The sequence below is a fragment of the Petaurus breviceps genome, unplaced genomic scaffold, assembly GCF_028583685.1.
Source record: "Petaurus breviceps papuanus isolate PSGF00001 unplaced genomic scaffold, PetGlider_PUasm1.0 175, whole genome shotgun sequence".
Taxonomy (NCBI): domain Eukaryota; kingdom Metazoa; phylum Chordata; class Mammalia; order Diprotodontia; family Petauridae; genus Petaurus; species Petaurus breviceps.
This window is the reverse complement of record NW_027185764.1, coordinates 25440130-25455872: the sequence shown is the minus strand read 5'-3', so window position 1 is coordinate 25455872 and position 15743 is coordinate 25440130. Positions and strand designations below refer to the sequence as shown.

The window sequence follows — 15743 nt, the reverse complement described above, 5'->3', positions numbered from 1 at the left end:
TTTTTGTCGCCAAAATAGGAGTGTAAAGTTGGGGTACTCTGTTTATTTTGCTTTCTTTGCCTGCTCATTTCGCCATTCAATCACTTGACCCCTGGGCTTTTTGCCACAGTAGGACTCTGCCACCAGACAGGGGAGCTTTGTCCCAAATGCTGGGGTTTTCTCAGCTGCTGAAGGTATTAGTTTTGTGCCCTTTCTGAAGCCTCTACATGCTCTGGCAAGCTGGTTGCACACCCCAGGACCTCCACCCTAGAACACAATCCAGATCCAAGCAGGTTAAAGCAAGAGCAATTACCCCTCAGACTGGTGCTTGGTCCCCCTACATTCTGCAGCCCAGGAGCTGAAGCAGCCATGTGTGGCTGTGGCTGCAGGGCTGTGGTGCCTTAGCCGCTTCTCAACCCTGGGGGCAAAAGCAGACGCACTCCCAACTACTGGATCCCAAAGTCCACACTGCACTGACCTCTCACTTTGTTCTCTGCATTTATGTGTGGATAATTCTGAAAGCTGCCATAGCTGCTGGTGATCTGAAGTCCCTCCATCCGGTGGTTGGTCAGACTACCCTGGGGCTAAAACCTCTGGCTCATGCAGGCCAGGGTCGGCTCCCAGAGCACTGTGCTGGCTGCTTGCTGCCAGCCTTCCGGGCTATCCTCTGTGGGAGGTTAGCTTCTTTGTGTCATTTTGTGGGTTCTGTAGCTCCAGAGTTTGTTCAGAGTCCCCTTTTACATGAATTGGGGGAGGTGAAAGTCGGAGCCCTGTGGAAGTCCTGTTTCTACTCCGCCATCTTGACTCCGCTCCCCTATTTCTTGATTTTCAACTTTATACTAAAGTGGCCCTCTGCTTCTGGGCTGGAAGGTACACTTTCCCAAGATTCAGGGTTTTTGTGCAGCTGTTTTCAAAGCTAGTTCTGAGAGTCTGTAAGGTTTCAACTCTTCCAAGGTGGTATGATCTAATGAGATGCATGTTTACTGTTCTCCTGGTCTATGCTGTGGTCGTTGAGTGAGCCCACATCCTATTTTCTGCCCTGCAGCTATTGCCAGAGTCCCTGCTCCCCTGGGGCTGCAAGCTCTGGTATTCTAGTGGTCCTCCCTTCCCTGTAACTACAGCCTGAATTATGGGCAATGCAACAGTGTCCTGTCCACAGTGGCAGCAAAGGGAGCCCTGTAATTTCCTTCTGACCAGTTGTCCAACCTCCTTACCATCTGTGGACTGAGAAATTTAGAAGCAGCAGCTGCCACTACTGATTCAGTTGTTCCCAAGGCCTGCTTCTACTGTGTTAGGGCCCAGTCTTTACTAGTACAGCCTGCACTGGACTGTCCTTCACTCTCATCCTGTTGCAACATACCTTTTCTACCAACTTTCCAAGTTATCTTGAGCTGGAAAATTGCTTTGTCCTATACACTTGTGGGTTCTGCCACTCCAGAATTTGTTTTGAGGCTTTATTTTAAAGTTATTTTGAGGGGAATGTGGGAAATCTGAGGGAAGTCCCTGCCTTTCCTCCAACATTTTTTCTCTTCCCCTCCACATCCTATTTCAACATTTCAAAAGCTGACCCTACACATGGACATCACCAGATGGTCAATATGGAAATCAGATTGATTATATACTTTGCAGCCAAAACTGAAAAAGCTCTATACAGTCAGTTAAAACAAGACCTGGAACTGACTGTGACTTAAGAGCTTCTCAATGGAAAATTCAAACTTAAATTGAAGAAGGTTGGGAAAACCATCAGAGTGTACAGATATGACCTAAATAATAACCCTTATGAATATGAAGTAAAAGTGACAAATAGTTTTAAGAGATTAAATCTGATAGAGTGCTTGAAGAACTGTGGACAGAGGTTTACCATATTTTACAGGAGGCAGCAAAACACATTCTAAAGAAAAAAAAAGAGCAAGAAATTGAAATGGCTGTTTGATGAGTTTTTACAAACAGCTGGAGAAAGAAAGAAAGTGAAGGTAAAGAAGAAACAGAAAGAGATACCCATTCTGAATGCAAAATTTTAGAGAATAGTCAGAGATAAGAAGGTTTTTTTAAATAATCCATGCAAAGACAATACCAGCCCTGGAATCAGGAGGACCTGAGTTCAAATCCAGCCTCAAACACTTAACACAAAACTAGCCATGTGACCTTGGGCAAATCACTTAACCCCAATTGCCCTACCTTTCCCCCTCCAAAAAAAAAGCAAAAAAAAATTAATGATCCATGCAAAGAAATAGAAGGAAACAATAGAATGGGAAAGACTAGAAATTTCTTCAAGAAAATTAGAACTCTCAAAGGAATGTTTCAGGCAAAAATGGGCATTATATAAGACAAAAATGGTAGAAAAGATTAAGAAAAGACAGCAAAAATACACAGAAGAACTACAGAAGAAAGATCTTAACATCATCAATAACCACAATGATGTGGTTACTATTGATCTAGGGCCAGATATTCTGGAGAATAAAGACAAGTGGGACATAGAAAGCATTGCTAACAATAAGGCTAGTGAAGATGATAGAATTCCAGATGAGCTGTTTAAAACCCTAAAAGATGATAATGCTAAAAATACTGCACTCAGTGTGCCAGCAAATTTGGAAAACTCAACTGTTGCCTCCAGATTGGAAAAGACCAATTTGCATTCCAATCCTAAAGAAGGTCAATGCCAATTAATATTCAAATTACCATAGAGTTGTGCTCATTTCACATGCCAGCAAAGGTTATGCTTAATATTCTTCAATCTAGACTTTAGCAGTATGTGAACCAAGGATTACCAGAAGAGCAGACTGGTTTCCAAACCAGAAACCAAATTGCTAACAATCACCAGATTATGGAGAAAGTAAAGGAGTTCTACAAAAGCATCTACTTCTGCTTTATTGACTACACTAAAGCCTTTGTCTGTGTGGATCACAACAAAATGTGCCAAGTCCTCAAAGAGATGGGAGTACCAGATCACATTACTTGTTTCCTGAGGAACCTGTATGTGGGTCAAGAAGCAACAGTTAGAACCAAGCATGAAATGACTTATTAGTTTAATATGGAAAAGAGTATGACGATGTATGTTGTCACCTTATTTATTTAACTTATATATAGAGTACATCATGTGAAATGCCAGGCTGTATGAACTAAAAACTGGAATTAAGGTTGCTGGGAGAAATATCAATACTATCTGAAGTGCAGACGATATGCATTCTGATGGCAGAAAATGATAAAAAAATAAGAAGCTTCTTGATAAGGGTGAAAGGAGAGAGTGTAAAAGTTGGCTTGAGACTTGACATTAAAAAAAGAAAACCTAAGATCTTGGCAACTGGTCCTATTACTTCCTGGAAAATAGAGGAAGAAGAAATGAAAGCAGTGTCAGATTTTATATTTTGGGGCTCAAAATTCACTGCAGATGGTGACTGTAGCTATGCAATGAAAAGACGCTTTTTTTAAGGAAGGCTGTGGCAAATTTGGACAGCATACTAGAAAACTGAGACATCCCTTTGCCAACAAAGGTTTATATAGTCAAAACTATGGTTTTTCTAGTAGCATTGTATGACTGTGAGAGTTGGAAAATAAGGAAAGCCGAGCAGGGCAGAATCAATGCTTTCATATTCTGGTGCTGAAAAAGACTTTTGAAAGTCCCTTGGACAACAAAGAAGTCAAATCAGTCAATACTTAAAGAAATTAATTCAGACTATTTGTTGGTAGGTGAAATAATGAAACTGAAGCTTAAATACTTTTGCCATATAATGAGAAGACTGTACTCATTGGAAAATACTCTGATGTTGGGAGAGATTAAAGGCAAGAGGAAAAGGGAATAGTAGAGGATGAGATAGATAGATATTGTCATGGAAGCAGTGACCATGAGCTTGGACAGACTTTGGGGGATAGTGGAAGACAGAAGAACCTGATGGTTCTATGGGGTTACAAAGAGTCAGACGTAACTGAACAGCAACCATAGACAATAAAGTATCATCAAAATTTTATGGCAAGTTTCTTTAAGGACCTCATTTCTCAAATATATAGGGAAATGAGTCAAATTTATAAAAAATAAGGGCCATTTTCTAGTTGACAAATTGTCAAAGTATATGAAACAAGCAGTTTTCAGAAGAAGTCAAAGCTATCTATAATCATATTAAAATGTTCCAAATCACTATTGATTAGAGAAATGCAAATTTAAACAACTCTGAGGTACCTCCTCACAGCTATCAGAAATGACAAATGATGGGGCGTGGTTATTTAAAAATAAATACACTAATGCATTGTTGGTGGAGCTGTGTTCTAATTCAACCATTCTGGAGAACAATGTCAAAGTAATCCAAAGAGCTAGCAAACTGCAAAACCCTTTGACCCAGCAATATCACTACTAGTTCTGTATCTCAAAGAGATCAAAGAAAAAAGAAAAGAATCTATATGTCAAAAAATACTTACAACAACTCTTTTTGAGAGTTGGAATTGGAAAGAATTGGAAATTTAGGGGCTTCTCCTCAGTTGGGGAATGGCTGAACAAGTTGTGGTACATGATAGAATACTATTGTGCTATAGAAAATAATGAGGGGCATGTTTTCACAAAAAGCTGGGAAAACCTATATGAATCGATGAAGAATAAAGTAAGCAGAACCAGGAAATCATTGCACACAGTAACAGCAACAGCATAACGATGAAGAAATGTGACAGACATGGCTACTCTGACTAACGATCCTAGACAATTCCAAAAGGCTTTCATCATAATGAAAAATGCTATCGTGCAAAATGAAGTATAATTTTCTCACTTTTATTTTCTTGGGGGTTTTGTGATGTGACTAATATGGAAATATGTTTTGCAGGGGTGGCCAGGTGGCTCAGTGAGTAAGAGCACCGGCTCCAGTGTCAGGATGACCTGGAAATCGAATCCCAGGCTCAGACACTCAGCACCACACCCAGAAATAACTGGCTGTGTAACCTTGAGCAAGTTACTTAACCCCGACTGCTTAAAAAAAAATATGTTTTGTATGACCTCAAATGTATAATCAATATTATATTGCTTGCGTTCTCAGTGGGTAGAGGAGGGAAATAGCAGTCTGGAAGAAACTAGGCACAGACAAATACCTCACACCATATACCAAGATAAACTCAAAATGGGTATGTAAATGATTTAGATACAAAGGGTGATATTGTAAGCAAGTTAGGAAAGCACAGAAAAAAGTGACTTGTCAGATCTATGGATAGTGGAAGAGTTAATAATGAAGCAAGAGTCAGAGAAGATCAAGGGAGGTAAAATATATAACTGATTACATTAAATTTAAAAGATTTAGTTCAAACAAAGCCAATATAGACAAAACTAGAAGGAAAGCAGAAAATGGTGGGGAAATTGTGTCTCAGATTTTTCTGATTAAGATCTCATTTATCAAATATATAAGGAACTGATCCAGATTTATAAAAATAGGAGCCATTCATCAATTGATAAATAGTCAAAGGACATGAGCAGTTTTCAAAAGAAGAAATGAAGCTATAGGGGCGGCCAGGTAGCACAGCGAGTAAGAGCACCGGCTCCAGTGTTGAGAACACCTGGAGATCGAATCCAGGCTCAGACACTTAGCACCCACCCAGAAACACCTGGCCGTGTAATCTTGAGCAAGTTACTTAACCCCAATTGCTTAAAAAAAAAAAAAGAAATCAAAGCTATAATTAGTCATATAAAAATGTCCTAAATCACTAATAATTAGAAAAATTAAAATTAAAATCTCTTCAGTACCACCTTATACCTATCAGATTGAATAATATGACAGAAAAGAAAAATAACAAATGCTGGAAGGAATGTGGGGAAAATAGGTACACTAATACATTATTGGTACAGGTATAAATTGGTCCAGCCATTCTGGAGAATAATTTGAAGCTATATCCAAAGGGGTATAAAACTGTGCTTGCCTGTTTACCTAGCAATATTACTACTAGACCTATATCCCAAATATATCAGAGAAAAATGGAAAGGACCCATATACACAAAAATACTTATAGCAGCTCTTTTCATGGTGGCAAAGAATTGAAAACTGAGGAATACCCATCAATCGAGGAATGAACAAGTTATGGTGTATGTTTGATATGGAATACTACTATGCTGTAAAAAATGATGAAGGGGGCATGGCTAGGTGGCACAGTGAATAGAGTACCGGCCCTGGAGTCAGGAGGACCTGAGTTCAAATCCAGCCTTAGACTTAACTCTTACTAGACATGTGACCTTGGGCAAGTCACTTAACCCCAATTGCCTTGCCTTCTCCCCTCCAAAAAAAAAAATGATGAAGGGGATAGTTTCAGAAAAATCTGGGAAGACTTCTAAGAACTGATGCAAACTAGAGTGAGAGGAACAGGAGAACAATGGTAAACATGGTATTGAAAAAATAATCCATTGTGAAAGACTTAGTTACTCTGATCAATATAGGGTCTCGTGTTGAAAAATGCTATCCACCTCTGGAGAGAGAACAGATGAACTCTGAATGCAGATTGAAGCATTTTACCCCTTTTATTTTTCTTACTTTCTCCCCCACCCACAATTTGGCAAATATAGAAATTTATTTCACATGACTTCATATGTGTAATAAGTATTATATTTCTTGCCATCTCAATGAGTAAAGAAGGGACTGTAGGGATGGAGAGTATTTAGAATTGAAAATATTGTCTTTTAAAGAGAATTAAGTATCCCCTTTTTTCCTGTCTACTGCTGCAGTTATCTCTTATGGCTCTTTTACCTGTCATGTATTCTATGAAATTATTTTAATTTCATTTTTTCTCCCCCTCCTAGAAGACTACAAATTCCTTGCCAATAAGGAATGAAGTTGTGGTTTATTTTTTTAAACATGTTTCTCCCAGAATAAATTTCTACCCCTAGAAAGTGCTCAGTAATCGCTCAGTTGAACTGTATCCCATTGGGAATATCTATACTACTAAACCATTTCAACAGGCTCCACATAAACTGAAAACATAGCTCTGATAGCAAAGTATAGGACTGGTGGGGACATAATGGGAAAGTAGCCTGACTAGGGAAAGACTTGGGAAGTTGACATTTTACTTTATCAGCTTTATCTGTATTTATTTTAGCATGAACAATGTGATTTTGTCACTTAGCCCAAGCCTGTGACTTGGATTTACTGCCTGATACTATCCTTTCATTTCAGGTGAGAAAGACAATTGGCTACTGCCCACAATTTAATGTTCTCCTGGATTATATGACGGGGAGGGAGATGTTAATTATGTATGCTCGACTCCGAGGAGTTCCTGAATCTCATATCCCACAGTACGTGGATCGAATTCTTCAGATACTACTAATGGAGTTCCATTCAGACAAGCTCACAAAGACCTATAGGTGAGACTTTTTCCATGAAATTTCCCCTTTGAAGGAAAATAGTTCTCATCTGAAGTATCCTGGTCAAGTAATTTGAGAGATGACTACCTTGGGCAGGTAATCCACAAGGATATCCTTCCCCTGGACAGCGTGATAACACCTTGGCTATTAAGGGATACTGAAAGAAATTGAATATTAGTTAAGAAATCTATCCTGAACCTTTTCTAACTTTCCAGTCCTCTTATACCTTACCACCCCACCCCACACTCTATGTACTCAGCAATCCAATGACACTAGTCTCCTTGCTTGTTTTTCACACATGACACACCATCTCCCAATTCCAAGCATTTTAACTGATTGTCCCCCTTGCCTGAATTGACCTCACTCCTCATCTATCTCAGAATTTCTCTTTCTTCAGGTCCCAGCTAAAATTCCACCTTCTGCAAGAAACCTTTCTGATTCACTTTAATGTAGGGCGTTCCCTCTACAACTATCTCCAATGTATCCTATGTGGAACTTGTTTGCCCTTGTCTTCCCATTAGACAGTGAGCTCCTTGAGGGCAAGGGCTATTTTTTTTTTTGCCTTTTTGTATATCTCCATCAGTTGAAATAGTACCTAGGGCATAGCAGATGCTTAATGCAAGCTTGTTGATTTGACTTGAAATGCCAACATGAGGCGACAGCTTAGGACTCAAGACTCTGATTCTCAAAACATTTTAGTCACAAAGTTTCATTCACATGTTCTTGCAAAGTCCATAGTTGATGAGAATAATTAGAGTAGACGCTGCCAAAATGATTTTTCCAAAACACAGGTTAGATCATGTTGCCCCTATGCTCAATAAATTCTAGCGGTTCTTTATTACCTCTAGGATTAAATATAAATTCCTCTCTCTGGCTTTTTAAAGTTCCTTGCAACCTCATCCAGTCTTATTATACATTACTCCCTTTTACATCCTCTACAATTCAGTCATACTAACCTATTTATTATTCCAGGTATACAATGGTCTGTCTTCTATATCCATCTCTTTGCTCTACCCCTTCACCTCTACCTTTTAAAATTTCTAGCTTTCTTCAAGACTCAGCTAACATATCACCTTCTGTAAGAGGCTTTTCCCACTTCCCTCAGCCACAAATTGATCTCCTTTAAGATAACTGTGTGTTTGTGTGTGTGCACACACACATGTATTGTATACAGCCAAATATGTACATGTGGCCTCCCCACTTCAAGTGTAAGTGATATGTGCTTTTTCTTTATATCTCCCATGTTTAGCAAAGTGCCTGATACACAATAAATGCTTAATGCATAGTTGTGGATTGATTGACTGATTGATTGAATAGCCAATTTAGGAAATATTATGGCAGAGGTATTACAATAAGTTCACAGTTTCCATTGAAATTTCACTGTGATGCCTTAGAAAGTTCTATTTCCCTTAGTCTTTTAGATGTTATCTAAGAGGAATTTATGCATCTTTGCATGCAAATATTTTCTCTTGATTTTTTTATTGTCTTTTCTTATCATCTTGGTATCATGGTAATCCCCTAGACCTTCTTCCAGTGATATTTCAGTGCTGATTCAAGACGTTAGCTTTTCTTATCAGATCCGTAACTTCCTTTTATTCCATTTAATAGTATTTTTTTTTTTACAACTACAATGTAAAGACAGTTTTCAAAATTCACTTTTATGAGATTTTGGGTACCTAATTTTTTTCTCCTTCATTCCTCTCCCCCTCCCCAAGATGGCATGCAATCTGATATAAGCTATACATGTATGATTGTATTAAACATATTTCCACATTATTTATGTTGTGAAAGATGAATCAGAACAAAAGGAAAAATCATGAGAAAGAAAAAAATGTGAAAATCCTATGCTTCAATCTGCATTCACACTCCATAGTTCTTTCCCTAGATATGGATAGCATATTCCATTATGAGTCTTTTGGAATTATCTTGGATCATTGTATTTCTGAGTAGGGCTAAGTCTATCACAGTTGATCATGTACAATTTTGCTGTTAGTATGAGCAATGTTCTCCTGGTTTGGATCACTTCACTCAGCATCAGTTTCTTTCCAGGCTTTTCTGAAATTCACCTGCTCATTATAGTGACCTCCGCCCATCACCCTTTCCCTAGTAATGGTCACATTGATCTAAGGCCATTGACAGCTTTAACCATGTGCTAAGATTAAGTTTCTTAAGAGAACAATCATAACTTTGATCATAGTTAGCACCTCCAGTCTTTAAAGGCCAGTGATGAAGCAAGACTTTGCTGAGAAGTAACGTCAGAAATGGAGTTTTCTCCTCCAGAAACAACAGCAATAAAATTGCATTGCTGCTTCATTATTGTCCTCTGACTCTCACTTGTACCAGCATATCAGTAGCCGTAAGACCAGGAGCTTGATGGGCGTAGAGAATTATGCCCATCATCTGGAAGTGCCTGAGGGAGACCGGGAAGCTATGACTTCTCATATGCCCGGTACTTAGCACAGTGCCTAGCACATTATAAATGTTTTAAAATGTTTATTGACAATCTAAATGTCTTCATAGCCAAGCTATACATACACTGTCAAAGATATTGTTTCCAGGGTCAGATACAAAATAGGGCTCACTTCTTGACATTTCAAATGAAAACAATGACAAACAAAAAAGGTAGATTGAATTTTGCTGCTTTTGTTAGATTTACATCAAATCATGCCTGGACACTGTGTCCCCTGGGACTTTGGAAAGGATTCCCTGTGAATTACTGCCATTTACAATCTCTTCTTTCTATTTCCTCTTCCCCTGCCTTTTTGATTTCTTCTTCCTGGAGTGGTGGCACTAAACAGAAGCTGAGCAGTGCTATTGCCCTAATTGGATTTCCATCAGTCATCTTCCTGGATGAGCCATCCATTGGCATGGATCCTGTGGCCCGACGTCTACTCTGGGACATGATAACACAGACCCGTGAATCTGGGAAGGCCATTGTCCTCTCTTCCCATAGGTGTGGACCAATACCTTGCTCAGGGTCTAATAGGTACTGTAGAGGAAACAATGGGTACTTGATTAGGGCCAGAAACATGAACTGATGACCTTCCTGGGTACTTAAGCTCACCAGGAGAAAGAGCTTTCTAATTCTGACAGAGAGAATCCACCAGGTTACTTAGATGTGGGTCACTGGGCTATGGTATCTAGAACTTAGAACAGAAGGAATATAGGGAGAAGTTCCCATGGCAAATTTAGTCATTTTCCCCTTCCTTTCAGTGCTAAACACACTGATACTGAGAACATCTGTTTTCCAGTCATAATGCTGGCCCTGGGTACCTGCAATACCAACACTGGCCTCTCCAGAGATAGAATATAACCCCTGCCTATGTCTGGGCCCCAGGCTTCCCATGGAATGGGGATCCACCCTTGATCTTTTTGTCTCCCCAAGCATGGAGGAATGTGAGGTGCTATGTACTAGACTAGCCATCATGGTGAATGGGAAGCTACAGTGCCTGGGCAGTCCTCAATATCTCAAGAACAAGTTTAACAAAGGATATACTCTTGTGGCCAAGATCAAGAGGGAGAATATGGAGACTAAGCTGGAGTATTTAAAGGAATACATCGTGGCAGCCTTCCCAGGTACTATAGCTCACACACAAACTTTCTCTTTGGGGCCCCTTGAGGCATGTGTTTTTCCCAGGAATTCCTTATCCCTAATTGTACTGAAAAATAAGATGGGGTACACAGCCTGTCATCAGTTCACATTAGCAATCTCTAACTAATTGTAGTGTTACCTTATCTTTGGGACTTGGACTGGACTTGAATTCTTCAAAATAATTGTCACTTAATCATGAGCTGAATAACTATGCCTAAGTGTTGAGGTTTTTGATAGCATCTGCCACACAAACACTAACCCCCTGCTTCCTCAGCAGGATATTCTAGGAAGGCAAAGAACCCGACAGGTATGGAACACAAAACAAAATGGATGGCTACTCACATACCTAACCTCTCAATATTCTCCCATCACATATCTCAGTGCATGGCGTAGAATACCACAGTCATGCACAACTAGCTCATATTGGACCATCCTAGGAAAACAAACCAAGGACATTAGCAGATCTGTTCACAGCTGTGACTGTGTACTGTAGTCCTCACTTTGCAGGGCTGTGAAAAACTGTAATTGTGAAAGTGAAGTTGCTGGTAGCATTCCAGTTTCCTCTAAGAAATAACTGTCTTCTTTAAACTCTGTCTATATGTTAGAGAGTCAAAGAAAAAGGAAACCACTTCAATCCCTAAATTCAAGACTATTAATTAGCAACCTAGACCACATAGTCTTAGCTATTTTTAAATGCTCTAAACTCTTAGGATTATAGATTTAGAGCTGAAGAGTCCTAGCTCTAAATTTAAAAGATGAGGGAACTGTGGCCTGATGAAGTAACTTGCAGGAGAGGAAGAGATAGCATTTGAACAAGAAGTCTTTTGACCTCAGACCCAGAATATCAATAATTTCCCTTTCATGGGGTAAAAAGGGATGTTATCTTCATTATATTTGGGTCAGAAGAAGAATAATTGCTTGACAATTTTTTTTCTCTTCTTTTAAATACCAAAGCAAATCAGACTTTTTATTTTATTTTTTTAAATCATATAATGATTACACATTTATAACCTATATCAAATTGTTTGCCATCTCAGGGATGGTCATAATTACTTTGGACTAAAAAAATTAAACTGCCTAGAAATGCTTTCCCCCAATTCTGTCCCTCACAAAAAACCTCTTGCTTTTTCTCAGGCAGTACCATGGTACAAGAGCACCAAGGAATGGTCCAGTACCACATTTCCAATGAGAATCTGAGCTGGGCAAAGGTGAGTACAGAACTATCTGAATGTCACAGGAGAAAAAAAGAACAACGTGGTGGGTAATATGGAACTTTGGGACACTTTTCTGAATTGAAATCATTCCATTCTATTAGAGTTTCTTCTCTGACATCCAACACAGCTCTATCCACTGGGATTTCTTGACCTTAAATTTCCCAAGCAACAATCAATGACTATAAATTGCAAAATAGTTGTATTGGTAGAGGGAGTTTCCTGCACTAAAGTATAGGCCTAGACACCTACTCCACACAAAAGAGTCCGTATGTCTGTTGAGTCCCTTGTAATATAAACAAGTTCTATACGTCATGACTTGGAGGAATGTATTCTTCTAGAAAGCTGGAAAAGGGGAGAACTAGAAACTTTGGGGCATTTTTCATTCTGTCTTCCTTGCCAAAGAATCATGAGGTTTATCACCTCTATTTTGGCCTCTCCCTTCAAAGTCTGTTGTTTCACTCCAAAACCATAAGTAGGGAATGGAGAAAGAAATACTTTCCTCCAACTCTGTCCCTTACTTCTTGGCTCCACTTACTTTCCTACCAACATGATAGCATATATACTATTTTCTCCTAATACACACTTAAGAACTGGGGTCTTGGGTCTCCTCCAACTTGCCCTTCCAAGACCTTACAATGATTCTGTCTGCTGCCCCAAAGGTGTTTGGTATACTGGAGAAGATCAAAGAGGAATACGATTTGGAGGACTATTCCATCAGTCAGACTACTTTGGAGCAAGTCTTCATGAGCTTTGCTAATCTAGAAGAGAAAGAAGAATGAAAGAGTAGAAGCAAAAGAGTAATGAAAAGTTGTGTCAATGGCCCTCACCACATCTACAGCTGCTGCTTATACCTGGTGCTTAGGTTGAAAACAATTCAACAAACATCTCTATTTTGTTGTATAAATGTAATAAAGAACTTATTTTCTGTTTTGAAGATTAAGGTGAGTGCCTGGAGGTAAAAGTGGCTACCTGCAGATGTGAGCTAAGCATAAAAAGGGAAATCAGAAGGGCTCTCTGTCATCACTACATCCATCCCTTAAAGCAACTCTCTCAGCCTGTTCATGGCATTGGCCAGTGACAATTGTAGCCATCAGAAATCAGAAGTGCTCAGAACCTGATATTTTTCAGTGAAATCTTTATATTTTCCACCTCAGAAATAGCCTAGGAGATGAGGAAAAGCAGCAGTAGGGAACAGTGAACCCATTCCTATATGCCTGAATTCTGTGTGTGATAAAAAATAACTCCATCTGGTCAGTTAGTTAGCTTTTAATAAATCTGTCTTGGTAGTAGTTATTGGAGCCATTCCTAATGTCTGAAGACAAATCACAATATGTCCTGTCCTGCCTCACCCCACCCCAAACTCATATAGAAAAAAGGTGAATTCACAAAATAATTGTACAAGATAAGGAGGTATAGAGGAGTTTAATGTGTCAAGTGAACATTAAGGTCAGGCTTGAAAGGGAAATATTCAATTTAACTAACATGTTGCCTATTTTCCAAAAAGCACCAGAACCTTACAAACTTGGATTCATATTGTAGGCCATATTCCCTTATAAATGTACCTTACATGACTGCCCCCATTCCAAAAAGACACTGAGAACCACTGAGGCTGAACTCAGATGTAGCTGTCCGTTATGCTAACTGAACATCTAGGTAAACAATAGCAAAGAATTAGTGAAAGCATTTAAAAAACAAATGTAAAACAGTGTCTATACACTGTCATCATCACTCTTCTCCAACATAATCCAGAAAGAAAGTGTTCTCTTCCAGGTTCTGACTTTGAAACTAGGCATAATATGGCTAAGTCTTGGTAGCCTTGATCTTTCATGGCTTATAGCTCTCTATCATTACTTCATCCATCCCTTAAAGCAACTCTCTCAGCCTATTCATGGCATTGGCCACAGTGGCAATTTTAGCCATCACAAAAAATCTTCCTAATGTCCACAGAGCTCTACTGGGTGCCAAGATAGAAGGTTTACATAAGACATTTCACTGTCCTTAAGGAGCATGAATTCTACTAGGAAAACATGTTAATTTTTCAGCCATATCTGACACTTCATGACCCCATTTAGGATTTTCTAGGCAGACTGAAGTGGTTTGCCATTTCCTTCTCCAGTTCATTTTAAGACGAGGAAATTGAAACAAACAGGATCAAGTGACTTGCCTAGCATCACAAAGGTAAGAAGTTTCTGAGTTCAGATTTGAGTAGTCTTCCTGACTTCAGGCCCAGCACTTTGTCCACTGTGCTATCTAGCTGCCCAGGAAACATGACATATACACAAATAACTAGAGAACAAGACACAGTTGAAAGGAGGGTACCCCTACAACTTTAGGAAGGTGTGTTGGTAAAGAGGAGGACATTGTTGATGACAGCCAATCCATCTTTTCCCACTATGTACTTATCCTTTTATGTGATGGTTACATTTATTTAGTATTCACTCTCAGTGCCTCTTGTTATGGAAATGACCCTGGGTTCCCCTGAAGTGCAGGTACTGGCAGATCCCATTAAGCAAAAAAGGACTGATTGCAGGCCTAGCAACAGACTCTATATTGGACATCTGAGTTTAGGTAGCTAAGATTGGAGAAGTTCATCACCAAAGGATTATGTACTAGATGATTAATGCTTTTGGGCACAGCTATTAAGACTCTTCTAAGGGGGAGAAGTTAAGATCTGCATCAGTGGAAAGAATATTCCCTTACTTCGAAGAAATTATGGATCCCTGAAATATTTTTTTTGGTGAGACAATTGGAGTTAAGTGACTTGCCCAGGTTCACACAGCTAATAAATGTCACGCGTCTGAGGCTGGATTTGAACTCAGGTCCTCCTGAGTCCAGGGCTGGTGCTGTATCCACTCTGCCACCTAGCCATCCCTCCCTGAAATACCAGTACTCAGTGCTCCAACCAAAATGTACCACTCAATGTCCCTGTTCCTAGGACATTGCCTTCTCCCCTTTCAAGTCGAATTATTTTATAGTATCACTCCAAGATTATGAACTCTGAGATTGCTAAAGCAGATGCAGCCTTTACCCCTTAACTACTTCTCCCTGGGTCACTGGACAAAGAAAGTCAATTATATCATGAAATGACTAGAGAGAGCAGGGAAACCAACCACTATGCTACATACAAGCATACAAGAGCCTGACATAAGTTCTTTATTTATGGAGTTAGATAAAATATTTAAAGATACATATTGAAGAAAAATCCTACCCCACAAAGTAGGGAAAAAAATCAGTACTTTAATTTTTTTTTATTATGAACTTGATAGATATCAACCAAAGTGACCATTTCCATATACAAAGTACAGAAAAAGAATCGTATATGAAAGCGTGAATCTTTATTACATATAGCTTGCTTTAAGTACATAATAAATTTAGTACAATAATTCCAATACCTTTTTGCTTATCTGTGTCTCTTTCTGAACTTCCTTCATTTTTCTATGTATTTCGTAATTGCTTGATTGATGTTCTTTTTTTTTCTCTCTTTTTTTTTGTCTTCGGTATTACTACTACCCACTCCAGACAATCCCTGCCCTCCTTCATAACAAATAAGTATCACTAGGCAGAACAGATCTGAACATTGGCAGTGTTAGAAAATGTATGACTCATTCTCCAATTATAGCCCATCACTTCAGTCGTAATT

At 39.1% G+C, this 15743-nt stretch overlaps 1 protein-coding gene across 1 annotated transcript in view; it reads left to right on the top strand.

Moving 5' to 3' along the window:
• LOC138159013 (phospholipid-transporting ATPase ABCA3-like) overlaps nt 1–12882 on the top strand; it is a 189955-nt gene extending 177073 nt beyond the window's left edge. The window contains exons 24-28 of the mRNA XM_069085363.1: nt 7110–7297; nt 10080–10250; nt 10683–10873; nt 12024–12097; nt 12763–12882. Coding sequence (XP_068941464.1) covers nt 7110–7297; nt 10080–10250; nt 10683–10873; nt 12024–12097; nt 12763–12882 — 744 coding nt within the window. The remainder of the gene's footprint in view (nt 1–7109; nt 7298–10079; nt 10251–10682; nt 10874–12023; nt 12098–12762) is intronic.
• The last annotated feature ends 2861 nt before the right edge of the window (nt 12883–15743 follow it).